The sequence below is a fragment of the Giraffa tippelskirchi genome, chromosome 12, assembly GCF_054371585.1.
Source record: "Giraffa tippelskirchi isolate mGirTip1 chromosome 12, T2T-mGirTip1v1.2.pri, whole genome shotgun sequence".
Taxonomy (NCBI): domain Eukaryota; kingdom Metazoa; phylum Chordata; class Mammalia; order Artiodactyla; family Giraffidae; genus Giraffa; species Giraffa tippelskirchi.
The window spans coordinates 58,937,605-58,950,855 of NC_137286.1; the positions used below are offsets into that span (position 1 = coordinate 58,937,605).

General features: G+C 37.9%; 1 protein-coding gene across 15 annotated transcripts in view; it reads left to right on the top strand.

Annotated features, from left to right (window-relative positions):
• The window catches only part of LRRC28 (leucine rich repeat containing 28), a 195,197-nt gene that overhangs the window by 109,201 nt on the left and 72,745 nt on the right, over positions 1–13,251 (top strand). For 10 of the 15 annotated variants that reach the window (XR_014071622.1, XR_014071621.1, XM_081551294.1 and 7 more), the window contains exon 6: positions 1,285–1,491. The exons of the other annotated variants lie outside the window; for them this stretch is intronic. Coding sequence is in view for 8 of the 10 variants with exons in the window: in XM_081551294.1 (XP_081407420.1) it covers positions 1,285–1,491 (207 nt within the window). In the remaining 2 variants the exon portion in view is untranslated. The remainder of the gene's footprint in view (positions 1–1,284; positions 1,492–13,251) is intronic. 15 annotated transcript variants of the gene reach the window in all.

Consider the following 13,251-nt stretch of genomic DNA (forward strand, 5'->3'; position numbering starts at 1 on the left):
CCTTAAAAATGACCAGTCTTAGCTTGCATGCATTATGAAAGTGGACCATGGGGTCCGATTTTGCCTGTGAGCCATAGTTTGCCAAGCTGTTTGCCAATAAGAAAAGCTAATCTGTGTAACTGGACATGTAAGAGGGCAGATTTTTCTCTCCTACGGAGAAGACATTGTTCATACTAATCCAAGGCCTGAACAAACTGGAATGTGTCCAGAGGGATGTGTTCAAGTGGCCGGAACACGAGAAACCTTAACCTGGGAGGAACAGCTCGTACAGCAGGTCAGATAAGTGAGGGAGGGCGTTCCAGTGGGCTTCAGTGTGGGAGCCCCATGAACGAGAGAAGCAGACTTGTCCTGCACACACTCCCTGTAGAGCCTCAGGTGTGGTGTGCCGTCCTGGGCAGAGTCACGTCCTTCCCGTAGAGACTGGTTAGCAGAACCTCCTCTGCTCTGAATGCTTCCTGATGGTTTTCCCTAAAAAGGACAGAATACCTTGTAAAGAGCTCCCCCCCTCCAACTGCCCACCTTCAGCCGTGGTCAGTTAGTGTATGACAGGGACATCATTGTACTTGTCATGGAATAGATTACAAATGTAGGCACCAATAATAAAGGAATATTGGAGTTAAATGGATTTCCTTTGGGTGGAATTAAAGTGAATCTTCATAGGAAATGTACATTTTGGGTTTTAAAAGAGGAACCACACGGCTGGACAATATCTAAAAATGTTACAATAATTGCATATTATTACCATAATTTTTACTGTGGTGAAAACTTCAAAAGCTGTCCTCATGCTTAGTCCAGAAATGTTCTACCTAGTTGGCGTGAACAAGGTGCACTCACCGGGCTACTGTAATATATATTTTTAAGTCTCCTACTATCTACTTCAGGAGAAGGTAAAAAATCACTAAAGTAGCAAGAACCAGATACCATGAAGTGATTGTAATTGTTCTTTCACATTTGCAATGACTTTTTGATTCATCGGGAAGCAGAAGCCATAGTAACAGGCTTGGCTCAGATTCATTGCTTGTGTTTCTCCTTTCTCCATGCCAGCACTTTTCCCCTGTTAAAAAAATTCTGGCAGACTAAAGATATCTAAAGATATCTACTTAGGTTGGATTATTTGCCTACTGGACCTAAATCCTGCACTTCAGTCAGTATTCATGTCTATGGAAGTAGTAGCAGCTACTAATTTTATTTGGTTGAACTGTTACAGTATTGATTTATTTTATTTATTTATTTTAATTCATTTAATCCGGATGCAATTTATCTTAATTTTGATTTTGGTTGTAGAGGTTGGCGATTTGAAGGAGCTGCAGACACTAGACATTTCTACCAATCGTTTGCTAACTTTACCCGAGAGGCTTCACCTGTGCCTTTCTCTGCAGTACCTCACTGTGGACCGAAATCGTCTATGGTGTGTGCCGCGCCACCTCTGCCAGCTGCCCAGCCTCAATGAGCTCTCCATGGCTGGAAACCGTCTTGCATTTTTGCCACTTGGTAAGTAATCCTGTTTGTATGGCAATGCAAAACAGCTAAAGAATAAGATGGAAAGCCTTTGTTTCCTTGACTGGGAAGGATTAGTTAGTTTCCTTTATTGTGTTTATGTTGAAGATGCTTCTCTAAATTCATTTTTGCAATGAACGAAGCATCATTCCCAGTTAACAAATAAAGTTTATTTCTGTTATGGATTTCATATTTTAAAGAAACCTGTGCTAAAAATTTATTTAGGAAAAAAAAATGAAATATGAGATGATTTACTCAGAGAAAGGAATTAAAATGTATGTATATATATAACATGCAAATATGTATTATATATGTATATTTTATATATATAAAACTATAAAATTGACAAGTGTTATTAAGCAAGATGAAAGAATAGCTACCATGCAAATATATCTGCTTAGACATTAGCTTCCATGTAGAAAAAATGTCATTGAGTATCCTAATGATTACTATTGCCAGATAACCAGACTAGACAATTTTAAAGACTTTTGAACTGCCTGCTGAGCTAGAAATGTCACCCTGGCTAATAAATAATGTAGTGTGTACTATAGATTTCTGTAGCAGCCCATTTCGATATAAGATGTGTTAAAGAACATAGGCCTTTAATAAAATAATGCATTAATATTCCCTGAGAATTGGATTATTTTGTTAACTTATAAGAAACAGAACTGCCATTTAAAAAAAATTAAAATTTGAAGCCCCACAGAACCCTAAACTATCAGAATAAGCATCATATGATATTATTCATAAAAGCATTTTTAAAATGAATAATTTATCTTGAGGGCAATCAAGTGAATAATTTACTAGTCCCTGAAAGGAAATATTTTCTACCATAATACTGTGCACATATTATTTTCAATAAAAAATATCTTTAAGAAAACTTAAATCCTGAGAGAATTGAAAATCCTGAGAGACATGAACATCAATTTGAGTAATAATAAATAATCATCCAATTTAAGAAGATTACTTTTCTATAAATATAATTAAATTCTTTTTTAAAATTAAGAAGCTAAAGTAAAACCATTTCAGAAGCAAGCTAAATTCCTAAGAAATCAAAGCTTGCTTTCAAGTGAGCAAATTATTGAATATAAATTGATATTAGAAAATAAATATACCCCTGCTGCATAAACCACAGTTTGTAGAACAATTCTAGTGGACAAGCACCAAGTTACAAATCTAAAGATACAAGTTCTAGACTGTCTCCATCACTTCATAGAGCATTACCTGGAGGACATCACCAAAACCTCTCTCAGCTTCATTTGCCTTATCTGGAACCAGAAATGATAACATTTATCCTACTTAGTTTAGAGTTATTTTGAAGGTACATAAGATAGCTGTTTTTTATCTCCTCCAGCCATGACTCCTCATCCCCCTAGTGAGTTCCGCTCATTTCTACCTGTTGTTGACCAGGGACACAGTGGAGCATGTGCTGGGATGACAGGGGTGTTGGGAGAAGAGAGGGAAGCCGTCCCAGCAGCTGGCTGACCACTGTTAACATTTGAGGTGCCGAGGAGTGTTGGTGACAGCAGCAGATGACCGAGTGGCAGTGGCTGGTGCAAGGTGATAGAAATGGCTGTGGCTGGAGGATAGAGTCCGCTGCACTTTGCCCAGCTGCTTTCTGCTTTGACACCTCCCTTATGCACTGAGGCATCTTCTCTATACACTGTGTTGAGTGCTCTTTTGGCTACAGACGTGGGCATCTCTTCTTCAGCACTCAACGTTCAGTGGTGAGCAGACTCTTACCGGTTAGTTTCTATCTCCAGGCTTCTTGTTGCCCCCAAAGCCTTGCTGAACTTGTTAACATGTTATCAGAGAGAGGCAAGAAGGTCTGCACTGGGTTCTGAGCAAGGTCCCTCCCAACATTCAAACTCGCCATCACTCTCAGTCCTGGGACCGTGGACAGCCAAAGATGCGGAAGCAGCTTCCACACTCCCCAGGGCGCCGTCCCAGCTCGTCCGGCTCTCAGCCCTGGCTGGACACAGGCCTGTGGGCAGGCTTTCCTCCACACGAGAAAGTCACACAAGCAAGAGGATGCTGGTGGAGACCGTCCAGTGAGAAGGAAGCAGGCTGCCTGAAGCAGTGCCCTGCCCTGGTCTCGGACCGGGCTCTTTGAGAACAGCGTGAGTAAAGGGCCAGATAACTGAGACAAGCTCCGGGGGCCTTTCTCCACTGTTGGGCTGGATGGTCTTTGTGGAGAAATGGATGAGAAACCAGAGAGCCTCAGGGTAAGGTTGCCCAAAGGGGGCTTCAGGAGAGCAGACCCCATACTCCACGAAGATGAAGAAGTCGAAGCCGACAGAAGTATCAGCAGTCTTCTCAGTTGATTATGGCTTTTGGTTTTTTGTTTTCAACACCATAGAAGGTAGATTTGGAAAGGGAATTTAATTAAGTCTTTCGGAAGAAAATAAGTTCATAGCTGTCCTTCCATGGACTCTGTGTGCTTGAAACCTTTCCTTCAACTCCTTTCTGATACAGCAAAACTGTCTAATGCTAAGAACTATGCAGGACAGAGGGAAATGAGCAGGCAGCTGCTCACACTACCTTTCCTTAGAGAACTGAATTGTTGAAAACTTAGCATTTAGGGACACCTTTGTAATGTAGTTAAGTCAGATACAGTGTGAATACACATACACACAACTCAAGGTTTCAAATAGAAGGCACCTGGGTTTAACCATGATTCTAATATAGGAGCTGAGTGTTCATGAAATATCTGTAGTGTCTCTGCCTGTGACTGGAGGAGAGCTACTTATTGAATTCAGTTTCTTGCCACAGAACTTTGGACAAAGCAGTTTTTAGAACAAGGCAGTTTTTTTATGGGGCTTTTATGTCAAATTATAGCCTCTTCATAAAGCAGTTACAGAAGCTATAGTACAGATGACTTAAATCACTTATAATACTATCTAAATCAATAACACCCATGGAGTGTGTTCTTTTTAAGATGAAAAGTTATGTCAAGAAAGGAGGATGTTCCTGTTGTAGCTATACCATGACAGCTGAGTGACAGACTAGTCTACACACAGAAGCTCTGTTCCCACTGCTGACTGTCAGTAAGGAAATTAATCGCGTGAGCCTTGTGCTATGAGATTTAACAGAGGTCTTGTTGATTCAGTATAGCTCTGTAGACTAAATAGCTCATAAAGATGTGACTCTCCTCTGGGCTTCTGAAAATATAGGAAAATACAAAGAAAAGGATTTTTTCCCCTACGGTGTTTTTTTTTTTTCAGCTAGGTTTACTGGTTGCTCTTGCATAATTAATAAACCATTATTCAGTAATGTCTACAACTTATTTAATGTTGAATAATAGATACAAGTTCCGTGAGGTGTACAAATTGACTATGGAAGAGCATTCTTTAGTTAGCCCCCAGGAAGTGCTGTGTCAGCTAAACTCAATGTCAGGAACTTCTGTAGTTTAAGATAAAAGTTGCACCCATGATAGCAGGTGGAATTTCTGAGTATTAATTTAGAAAACAGTGAATGAATTCTTAACCAAAAACATTTGGCAAATGACATTGAGATTAACAGAGTATCCTGGTGTGTGGATTCCCATGTTGTAAGTCCCAAAGTTAGTGAGAAAATAACTTCCTGCTATTGGGAAATTATTTATGTTTCTAAATCAGTCCAAGAGTTGTTGTTCCTCGGACATTCTAGTAGTAAAGTATTTATTTTCTCAGGAAAAGTTATTCTGTATGCCAAGGACTTGGGCTGTGAGTAAAATGATAGCTTCTTATTGCTGTGGGCTATACCCTGTAACTTTTATAGGGATATAAAACTGTACTTTTTATCACATAACAGGAAATTACTCCAGTTTTTGTGGTAGCTATAGTCATTTTTTCTTTGTAGGAATAGGATACCTTGTGTAGGGTGAAAAAAAAGTTTATGCCAAGTATTGGTGCAATTTTAGAAAGTAGCTTGTAGGCATTTTCGAAGCCCATGCTAAAATCTTTTGTTGTTGTTGCAAATGGTATGTAAATGACACAATTTTTTAACTACACATATTTTTACTATTGCTTCTCATTCCTGCTTTCTCTGTATTTGCTTAGAAGGTCAGGAAAAGAACTACTGTTTACTGTTTTTTAAGAAAATATTTAAATCCACAAAGTGAAGCTATTCAAACTTAAACTCCAGTATGGACACCAGATGGAAACCAGTTAATAATTCCTTAATCTCAGACTTAGAGATGAATGTAAACTGTACTTTACTGAACCGTGGAATGTATTTGATCTGCAGCTTGAAGAAGTACTGCGTTGAGGTCATTGTTTAATGGGAATAATTTGCAAAGTTTGTAGCCTTAAATACGTTTCAGCGCTAAAATGTTTTCTTCTGGTTCAGACCAGAAGCCCAGAGGTTGGAATCAGTCTTATGTTTGAGTAGAAGGTATCTTCTGCTTTCCAAGGAGGGACCCAAAATCATGTTCTGTAGGGATTGTTGGGCAGGTCTCCAATCAAAGGCATAGTGAAAAAGGAGAAAAGAAAGGCTTGAAAACAAGGTTCAAAAACTAGTAGTGGGAAGAAATGAGAGAGAAGTATTCTATTAACTAAAGTTTATATAGACGCTATTTCGGGAGCAAAGTTATAACTCTGGAATGTGTATTTTTTCAAGAAAGTGGGTGTTCAATTCTTCTTTTGAGCTCCTTTTTTTGCAAGTATTTATTTAAAAAATTTTTTCATCCTGGTGTGACTTACTCATCTGACTTTTTCCACTGTCTTAATGAATCCCCTCTGCTTTATTTTTTCATCATTTCAGACCTTTACTCTTGCCTTAAGGTTTTCTTAGGGCGTAAACAGGATTATTTAATATGATTGAGTTGATAGGATTACTTAATATGGCTTCTCTAGTGTGGGCAGACATTGATTTTTCCTGTGCTAATGTATGAAGAGGAAAGTTCACGTAGAGTAGGTGAGCTTTAAAGGGACAAGTTTGTATTTTTCTCAAAGTTTTTGGAATAGGCCTTGGGGTAGGCAATGATTAATATGAAAAAACTGAAACTCTGTTTTCCTCAACTATCAATTAGGAAAAAGAATTACTACTCGTTCCTAAAAAGATACAGATGTGGAACAAAAATAAGTAGTGTGAGGGCTAGATTCATGAGCAGAATCTGTGCCAGCAAAGTTTTTGTTAATTTGTTTTTTTAAATAGTGACAAGAATGTGCAGTACAAGCAAAGTCTGGAAGATGTTGTCAGTTGACAAGAGTCAGTCATAGTTTTCAATCAAGTTCTTAAATTTGGGGAAAAAGAGAACAGGTCCTAGTCCAGCTGAGCAAGAGCTGAAGGTCAGATGCAGAGTGAAGATGTTTTGCTTTCCGTACTGGCTCCCCTGGCTGGAAGAAGTGCTCCTGTATCACTTGCAAGCCTATGCCGGACAGTCAGCCTCAAGACTCCTTCTCTAGGATCTTTTCCAAAGGAATTCTTGGTATTTCTTGAAATTGCTGTCCTAAATCTGTAAGTCAGAACCACCCCACCACTTATCTGATCTTTTAACAAAAGTGGAGGGATATTTTGTTCATCATTTATCTCCTTGACAGTGTCTTCTGGTATCACACCTGGATGTTTGGGCATGCCTGTCCTCAGGTGCCCACTGCACCCAAGCCATCTGCTAGGTAGTGTTACTTCCTGTGTTACGTAGGAGGGCCCTGCTTGTATGAAAATGATCTGTTAAGGGGGGCGGCTTAAGTAATATCATGGTGAACGAGCCAGGCACGCTTTTATTCATTTATTCATTTGTTTCTGCTGCGCTGCGCGGCATGCGGGATCTTATGTTCCCTGACCAGGGATTCAGTCTGCGACCCCTGACGTGGAAGTGCAGAGTTTAACCTCTGGACTTCCAGGGCGGTCCCAGGCATCCTTTTAAATTCCAGCTCTACCATTTAATAGCTGTGTGATCTTGAGCTTAGAAAGGCTATGTAGCTTGTCTAAGTCTCAGGAATGGGGTAATGTTAATACCTACTTCATAGCACTATTGTGAGAATTAAGTAAGATCTATTTAAAACACTTGTATCAGTCATAAATACTACATAAGCACCCAATCAACATAAACTACTTTTATTGTTTGACTAGACGGTAAGAAAGGGTTGGTGCAGTGTGTGTCTTCACTTTTGTACCCTAAGCATCTAGCACAGTGTCATGCCCATTGCTTGTAATAATTTCTTTATTACTTGACTGTGCAATGCAAATAGAGATGCTGATGCTTGAATATTGAAACCAACTGCAGAGAAAGCCTTCAGTTATTCAGATTTATTGAAATCAATTTATTTTAACATTGATGATCTACTATGTGTAAAGTATTAAATCATAATTAAATCATAATTCACTATGAAATATTATTTAGTAAAAGTTGAATAGATCAGAAAGAATATGATTATGTAAAAGATTAAATGGTTGTGTGTGTATGTCTGTTTAGAGAAACTAGCACTTTAATGATTCTGAAAATAATCAAAAAATTCTGTGTCAAATGCATCATGTAGGGACTTAGTTTTAAAGATGATTTGGGAATACACTGTAAATTATTCTGAATTCATTGTGAAGAAACCCAGATTTTGTAGTAATTAAAAATGTGATTGTGACTAATGATCTGATTTATTGAACCATGATAATTGGAATAACGTTGACAGAGCATTCCAAACAGCCTACTTCAGTCTATTGCTTTCATGTTCTGGTTTCCATTGCCCCGTAATTTTGTTGAATAGAATACATCGTTCACCTTTTGATAAAATAAATGAGCTTCACGCTGGTCATTGTGCAGTAAACAGACCCTGTTTGGTCTGGCGCGTGCTGTCATTCTGTGCTTGCTTTTGCAGTATGGTTAAAAGAGCAATAGCCTCGGCACACAGGAGCTTTTTGTTCCTTCTTCAGCCATGTGGACTGCATATGCCAGGGCCTTGAAGTCAAAAAAGAGAGAGAGAAAGAGAATCGGAGTTTATGCAGGACTGCTAGCTGTTGCTAATTTTTAAGTAGCAATACTTTGATCTCTGAGTCTGAAAGAAAAAGAGGGAAGCATTTTAGACACAGAACAGCACTTTAAAAAGCCACATGAAAAAGTTCTTTGTTGCTTTAACATCTATGCAGATGGACAATTTCTTGATTTATCAAGTTCATGTATAGAGCAGTTTTTGCACAGGAACTTGAAAATATTACTGCAATATCCAGTATTATTTATTGAAAACTATTGGTCCATTGAAGTTAATGGAAGAAACAAACAGCTTATTAGCTAGTAAATTAATGATCTCTTCCAAAGTTAATTAGTGGGTGAAGATTTTCTTTTGTAAGAATAGAAGAAATAGCTCAAAGCTTTTTCTTGCAGAAAATACTTAACATTTCAACAGCATCATGATTAAAAATGTCATTCCATTGTGCTTGGGGTTTTGCCAGCTGACGGGTTTGGCGAGAGCACACTCGCACGAGGCTGTCGCAGCCCTGCCTGTGTAGCCTGGGACCTTGCTGAGTGTTCGGGTGTCTGTGCCTCGCCAGCAGGCTGTGCTGTGTGAGCTTAAAGCGAGGATTGCCTGGTTCTCTTCAGACTCCTACACTCTGTTTTGTGATCTTTACTTTATTCAGGAAAGAGGTAAAAGACTAAGATGTTGAATACCAACGATTATTCAAGGGACTAGGCTTGGCATTATATACTTTGTTGACTCTTCATAACAGACTCATGTCATAGGTATTATCTTCATTTCACAGAGGAGGTAACTGGCTTGGAGTGTTTGATTGGAAAAGCCAGGTTTCAGAGTCCAAAACCCACACCATCTTGTGATTTCAGTACTGCTTTTTCTTACTCTCTTTGACGTTGTGTTGTTTGCACAGTTTGAATGTCTGTATTAAATACTTATGTCTGTGTGACATTATACTGGTTAAAGTATTATAGGTTTGAACACAGTTGATTCATGTTTTCTTTTACCTTCAGTAGAAAACAGTTCATCCTATTATGGGCATATATAAAAAATTACATTCCATACACAAATTGGTCTGGAGGTATAAACAGAAATCTTTGGAATATTGAAAATCTGAGATGAGGTCTAAACCAAACAGTATTTTAAAATCATCAACTCTTCATTTTTTTTCCCCTAGAAAACTAAACTATAGAAAAACTAGCAAGTGCCAACTTGTATTTAACCTTGTATTATGATCTTTACATGTAGCGCCATTTAATTTTTTTCCTATGTCATGTCCCATTTTGTGTCCTTGGCTTAGGGAGATGAATCACTGTCTCTAGAGGCAGTTGCCTCCAACTCTATTCTGTGCAATTAAAGTATAGAAAGAGTGCCTTTTGCTGCATGCCAAAGAGAATTCTCTCTTAACTGGCCTTGTACTGTAGGACATACTTCCAAATGTGTCACTAGTAATGAGAAGAACAATTACTGCCATATACTGGAGAAGGATGTATGCTAAGAATTCTGCTTGTTATTTTATAAACTTTGTTAGTAATTTTCACTAAAAGTAAGGGACAGCATTATTTTGCTCTTTATACAGATGAGGAAACTGAAGATACACATTTAGTAAATTGAATAACTAGGATTCAAATCCAAGTTCTCTGACTCCAAAATTGTATTCTTGCTCCATTAATTATTAGTAGTATTCTATGCTCCTTACTGCTCCGTAAACTCAAATCAAGAATCTGTACCTAACCTATGGGCTCTGACAAGCATATTTCAGATCAGAGCTCATTTGTATTTTATCAGTGTAGTTTCAGTTTTTAAAAAACTTCAAACTTTTCTGTATGCCTTTAAAGTCTGCAGATTTCTACATGTGATGAAAGGGTTTGTATACATATCAGAGAAGTAGTGAAAAAATACAGAAGAGGAATTTTTAGTTGAATTTTGAGGACTTTTTCATGGCAAGTAGATTCTGGTATTCTATGTATATTTTTTCCATCTGTGTTTTATAAATTTGTAGCCTTTTATACTAGTAGGTGTGTTAATACATGTTTACTAAAGCAGCAAGTACATATTATTGTGGCAATTATTTATATATTCTTATGCTTAAACAACATACTGTATAGTCATTTAAATTTCACAGATTACTTTCACCTTCAATTTAACAACTTGATAAAGTTGAGGGGTTAGGCACTATTATGCCATTTTAACATACGTGCATGTCTGTAAAGCTTTTGATTTCTCCTTCAAATCTGAATGAGAGTCTTGCTGGGTAGAGTATTCTTGGTTGTATGTTCTTCCTTTTATCAATATAAATATTTTGTGCCATTTCCCTCTGACTTGTAGAGTTTCTGGTGAGAAATCAGCTGATAACCTTACGGGAGTTCCCTTTTATGTTACTTGTCATTTTTACCTCATTGCTTTTAATATGTTATCTTCATCTTCAATTTTTGTCAATTTGATTACTATGTGTCTTAGAGTGTTCCTCCTTGGGTTTATCCTGCCTGGGACTTTCTGTGCTTCCTAGACTTGGTTGACTTTTTCCTTTCCCGTGTTAGGGAAGTTTTCAGCTATTATCTCTTCAAATATTTTCTCAGGTCTTTTCTCTCTCTCTTCTTCTGGGACCCCTGTAATGCAAATGTTCGTGTGTTTAATGTTGTCTCAGAGATCTCTTAGGCTGCCTTCATTTTTTTGTTTTTCACTCTTTTTTAATATTCTGCTTAGTGGCAGTGATTCCACCATTCTGTCTCCAGGTCACTTATCTGTTCTCCTGCCTCAGTTATGCTGCTTTTGATTCCTTCTAGTGTATTATTCATCTCTGTTTCTTTGTTCTTTAATTCTTCTAGGTCTTTCTCTAACATTTCTTGCATCTTCTCCATTCTTTTTCCAAGATCAAGAATTCACTATCATTATTCTGAATTCTTTTTTTGGAAGGCTGCCTCTCTCCACTTCATTTAGTTGTTTCTCTGGGGTTTTATCTTGTCCCTTCATCTAGGACATAATCCTCTGCCTTTTCATTTTGATTAACGTTCTGTTGATGTGGTGTTCATCCTGGTGGACTGGGGGTTGTAATTCTCGCTTCTTATGTCTGCTGTCTGTTGGATGAGGCTAACAGGCTTGGGTAAGCCTCCTGAGGGGAGGGACTGGTAGTGGGAAAACCTGAGTCTTGCTCTGGTGGGCAGCGCTGCCACAAAACCAGCTTTACAACAAATGCTAAGGAAACTTCTTTAGGCAGGAAACAAAAGAGAAGGAAAAGACCTACAAAAAAATCATAAACAGTTAAGAAAAGTAATAGGATCATTGTTGTTGTTCTTTGGTCACTGGGTCACGTCCAACTCTTGTGACCCCATAGACTGTAGCCTGCCAGGCTCCTCTGTGGTATTTCCCAGGAAGGAATACTGGAGGGTTACCATATGTTAATAACCTTAATGTAAATGGATTAAATGCACCAACCAAAAGACATAGACTGGCTGGGTAGATGAAAACATCTGCATGTATGCACTTCCATTTACCACATCCTTCTGCTTAACCCCCTAAATTGTATGTAGTTATTTAATATTTTTTGGTTTATCATATTTCTATTATGGCTTGCAGTTTTGTGGTAATCTTTTATTTTTTTCTTTGACTATTGATTGTGAAAACTGATAAATGTCTTTTACTGTTGTGATTATGTAATTTCTTTAATTATTTATGTATTTATTTAATTTATTATTTAATACCATTGTATTATGATTAGTCAACAGATAATAATAGAATTCTGTATCACTAAAACTACCATTTAATAGAAAAACCTGATGTCACTTTTTAAAATCCAGATGCACATTAGAATTTTCTTGGAATTTTTTTGAAAACTATTAAGTACCCAGGTATTGTTTTTTTCTTCAAAGCTGCAGATGTGATTCTAATGAACAGCAGTGTTTAAAAACAACTGGACTGTATGATGATCTTTTGCTTTTATCTAGTTTGTTTTACTTTTTCTATTCCATATTCAGTGCTCTCATTACGTTTAGTTATTATTTTCCAGTTTCTCTCTCTTTTGTTGTTGTTTTTCAAGCCTTTATCAAGTATAGGAGAAAAGATTTTGTGTTTGGTATATGTGTGTGTATAGTATGTATAATATAATATATTTTAGGAAACATAGGTTTTTGCTTAGCTAAAAAATTTGACATTTTAGCTCCACTTGTTTGACTAAGTTTGAAGAGAATGCTTTAGTTCAGTTCAGTTCAGTTGCTCAGTCATGTCCAACTCTTTGTGACCCCATGCACTGCAGCACGCCAGGCCTCCATGTCCATCACCAACACCCAGAGTTCACTCAAACTCATGTCCATTGAGTTGGCAATGCCATCCAACCATCTCATCCTCTGTCATCCCCTTCTCCTCCCGCCTTCAATCTTTCCAGCATGAGGATCTTTTCAAATGAGTCAGCTCTTCGCATCAGGTGGCCAAAGTATTGGAGTTTCAGCTTCAGCATCAGACCTTCCAATGAATATTCAGGACTGATCTCCTTTAGGATGGACTGGTTGAATCTCCTTGCAGTCCAAGGAACTCTCAAGAGTCTTCTCCAACACCATAGTACAAAAGCATCAATTCTTCATTGCTCAGCTTTCCTTGTAGTCAAACTCTCACGTCCATACATGACTACTGGAAAAACCAGTCTGTCTGACTAGACAGACCTTTGTTGAAAAAGTAATGTCTCTGCTTTTTAATATGCTGTCTAGGTTGGTCATAACTTTCCTTCCAAGGAGTAAGCGTCTTTTAATTTCATGGCTGCAGTCACCATCTGCAGTGATTTTGGAGCCCAAAAAGATAAAGTCTCTCACTGTTTCCACTGTTTCCCCATCTATTTGCCATGAAGTGATGGGACCGGATGCCATGATCTTAGTTTTCT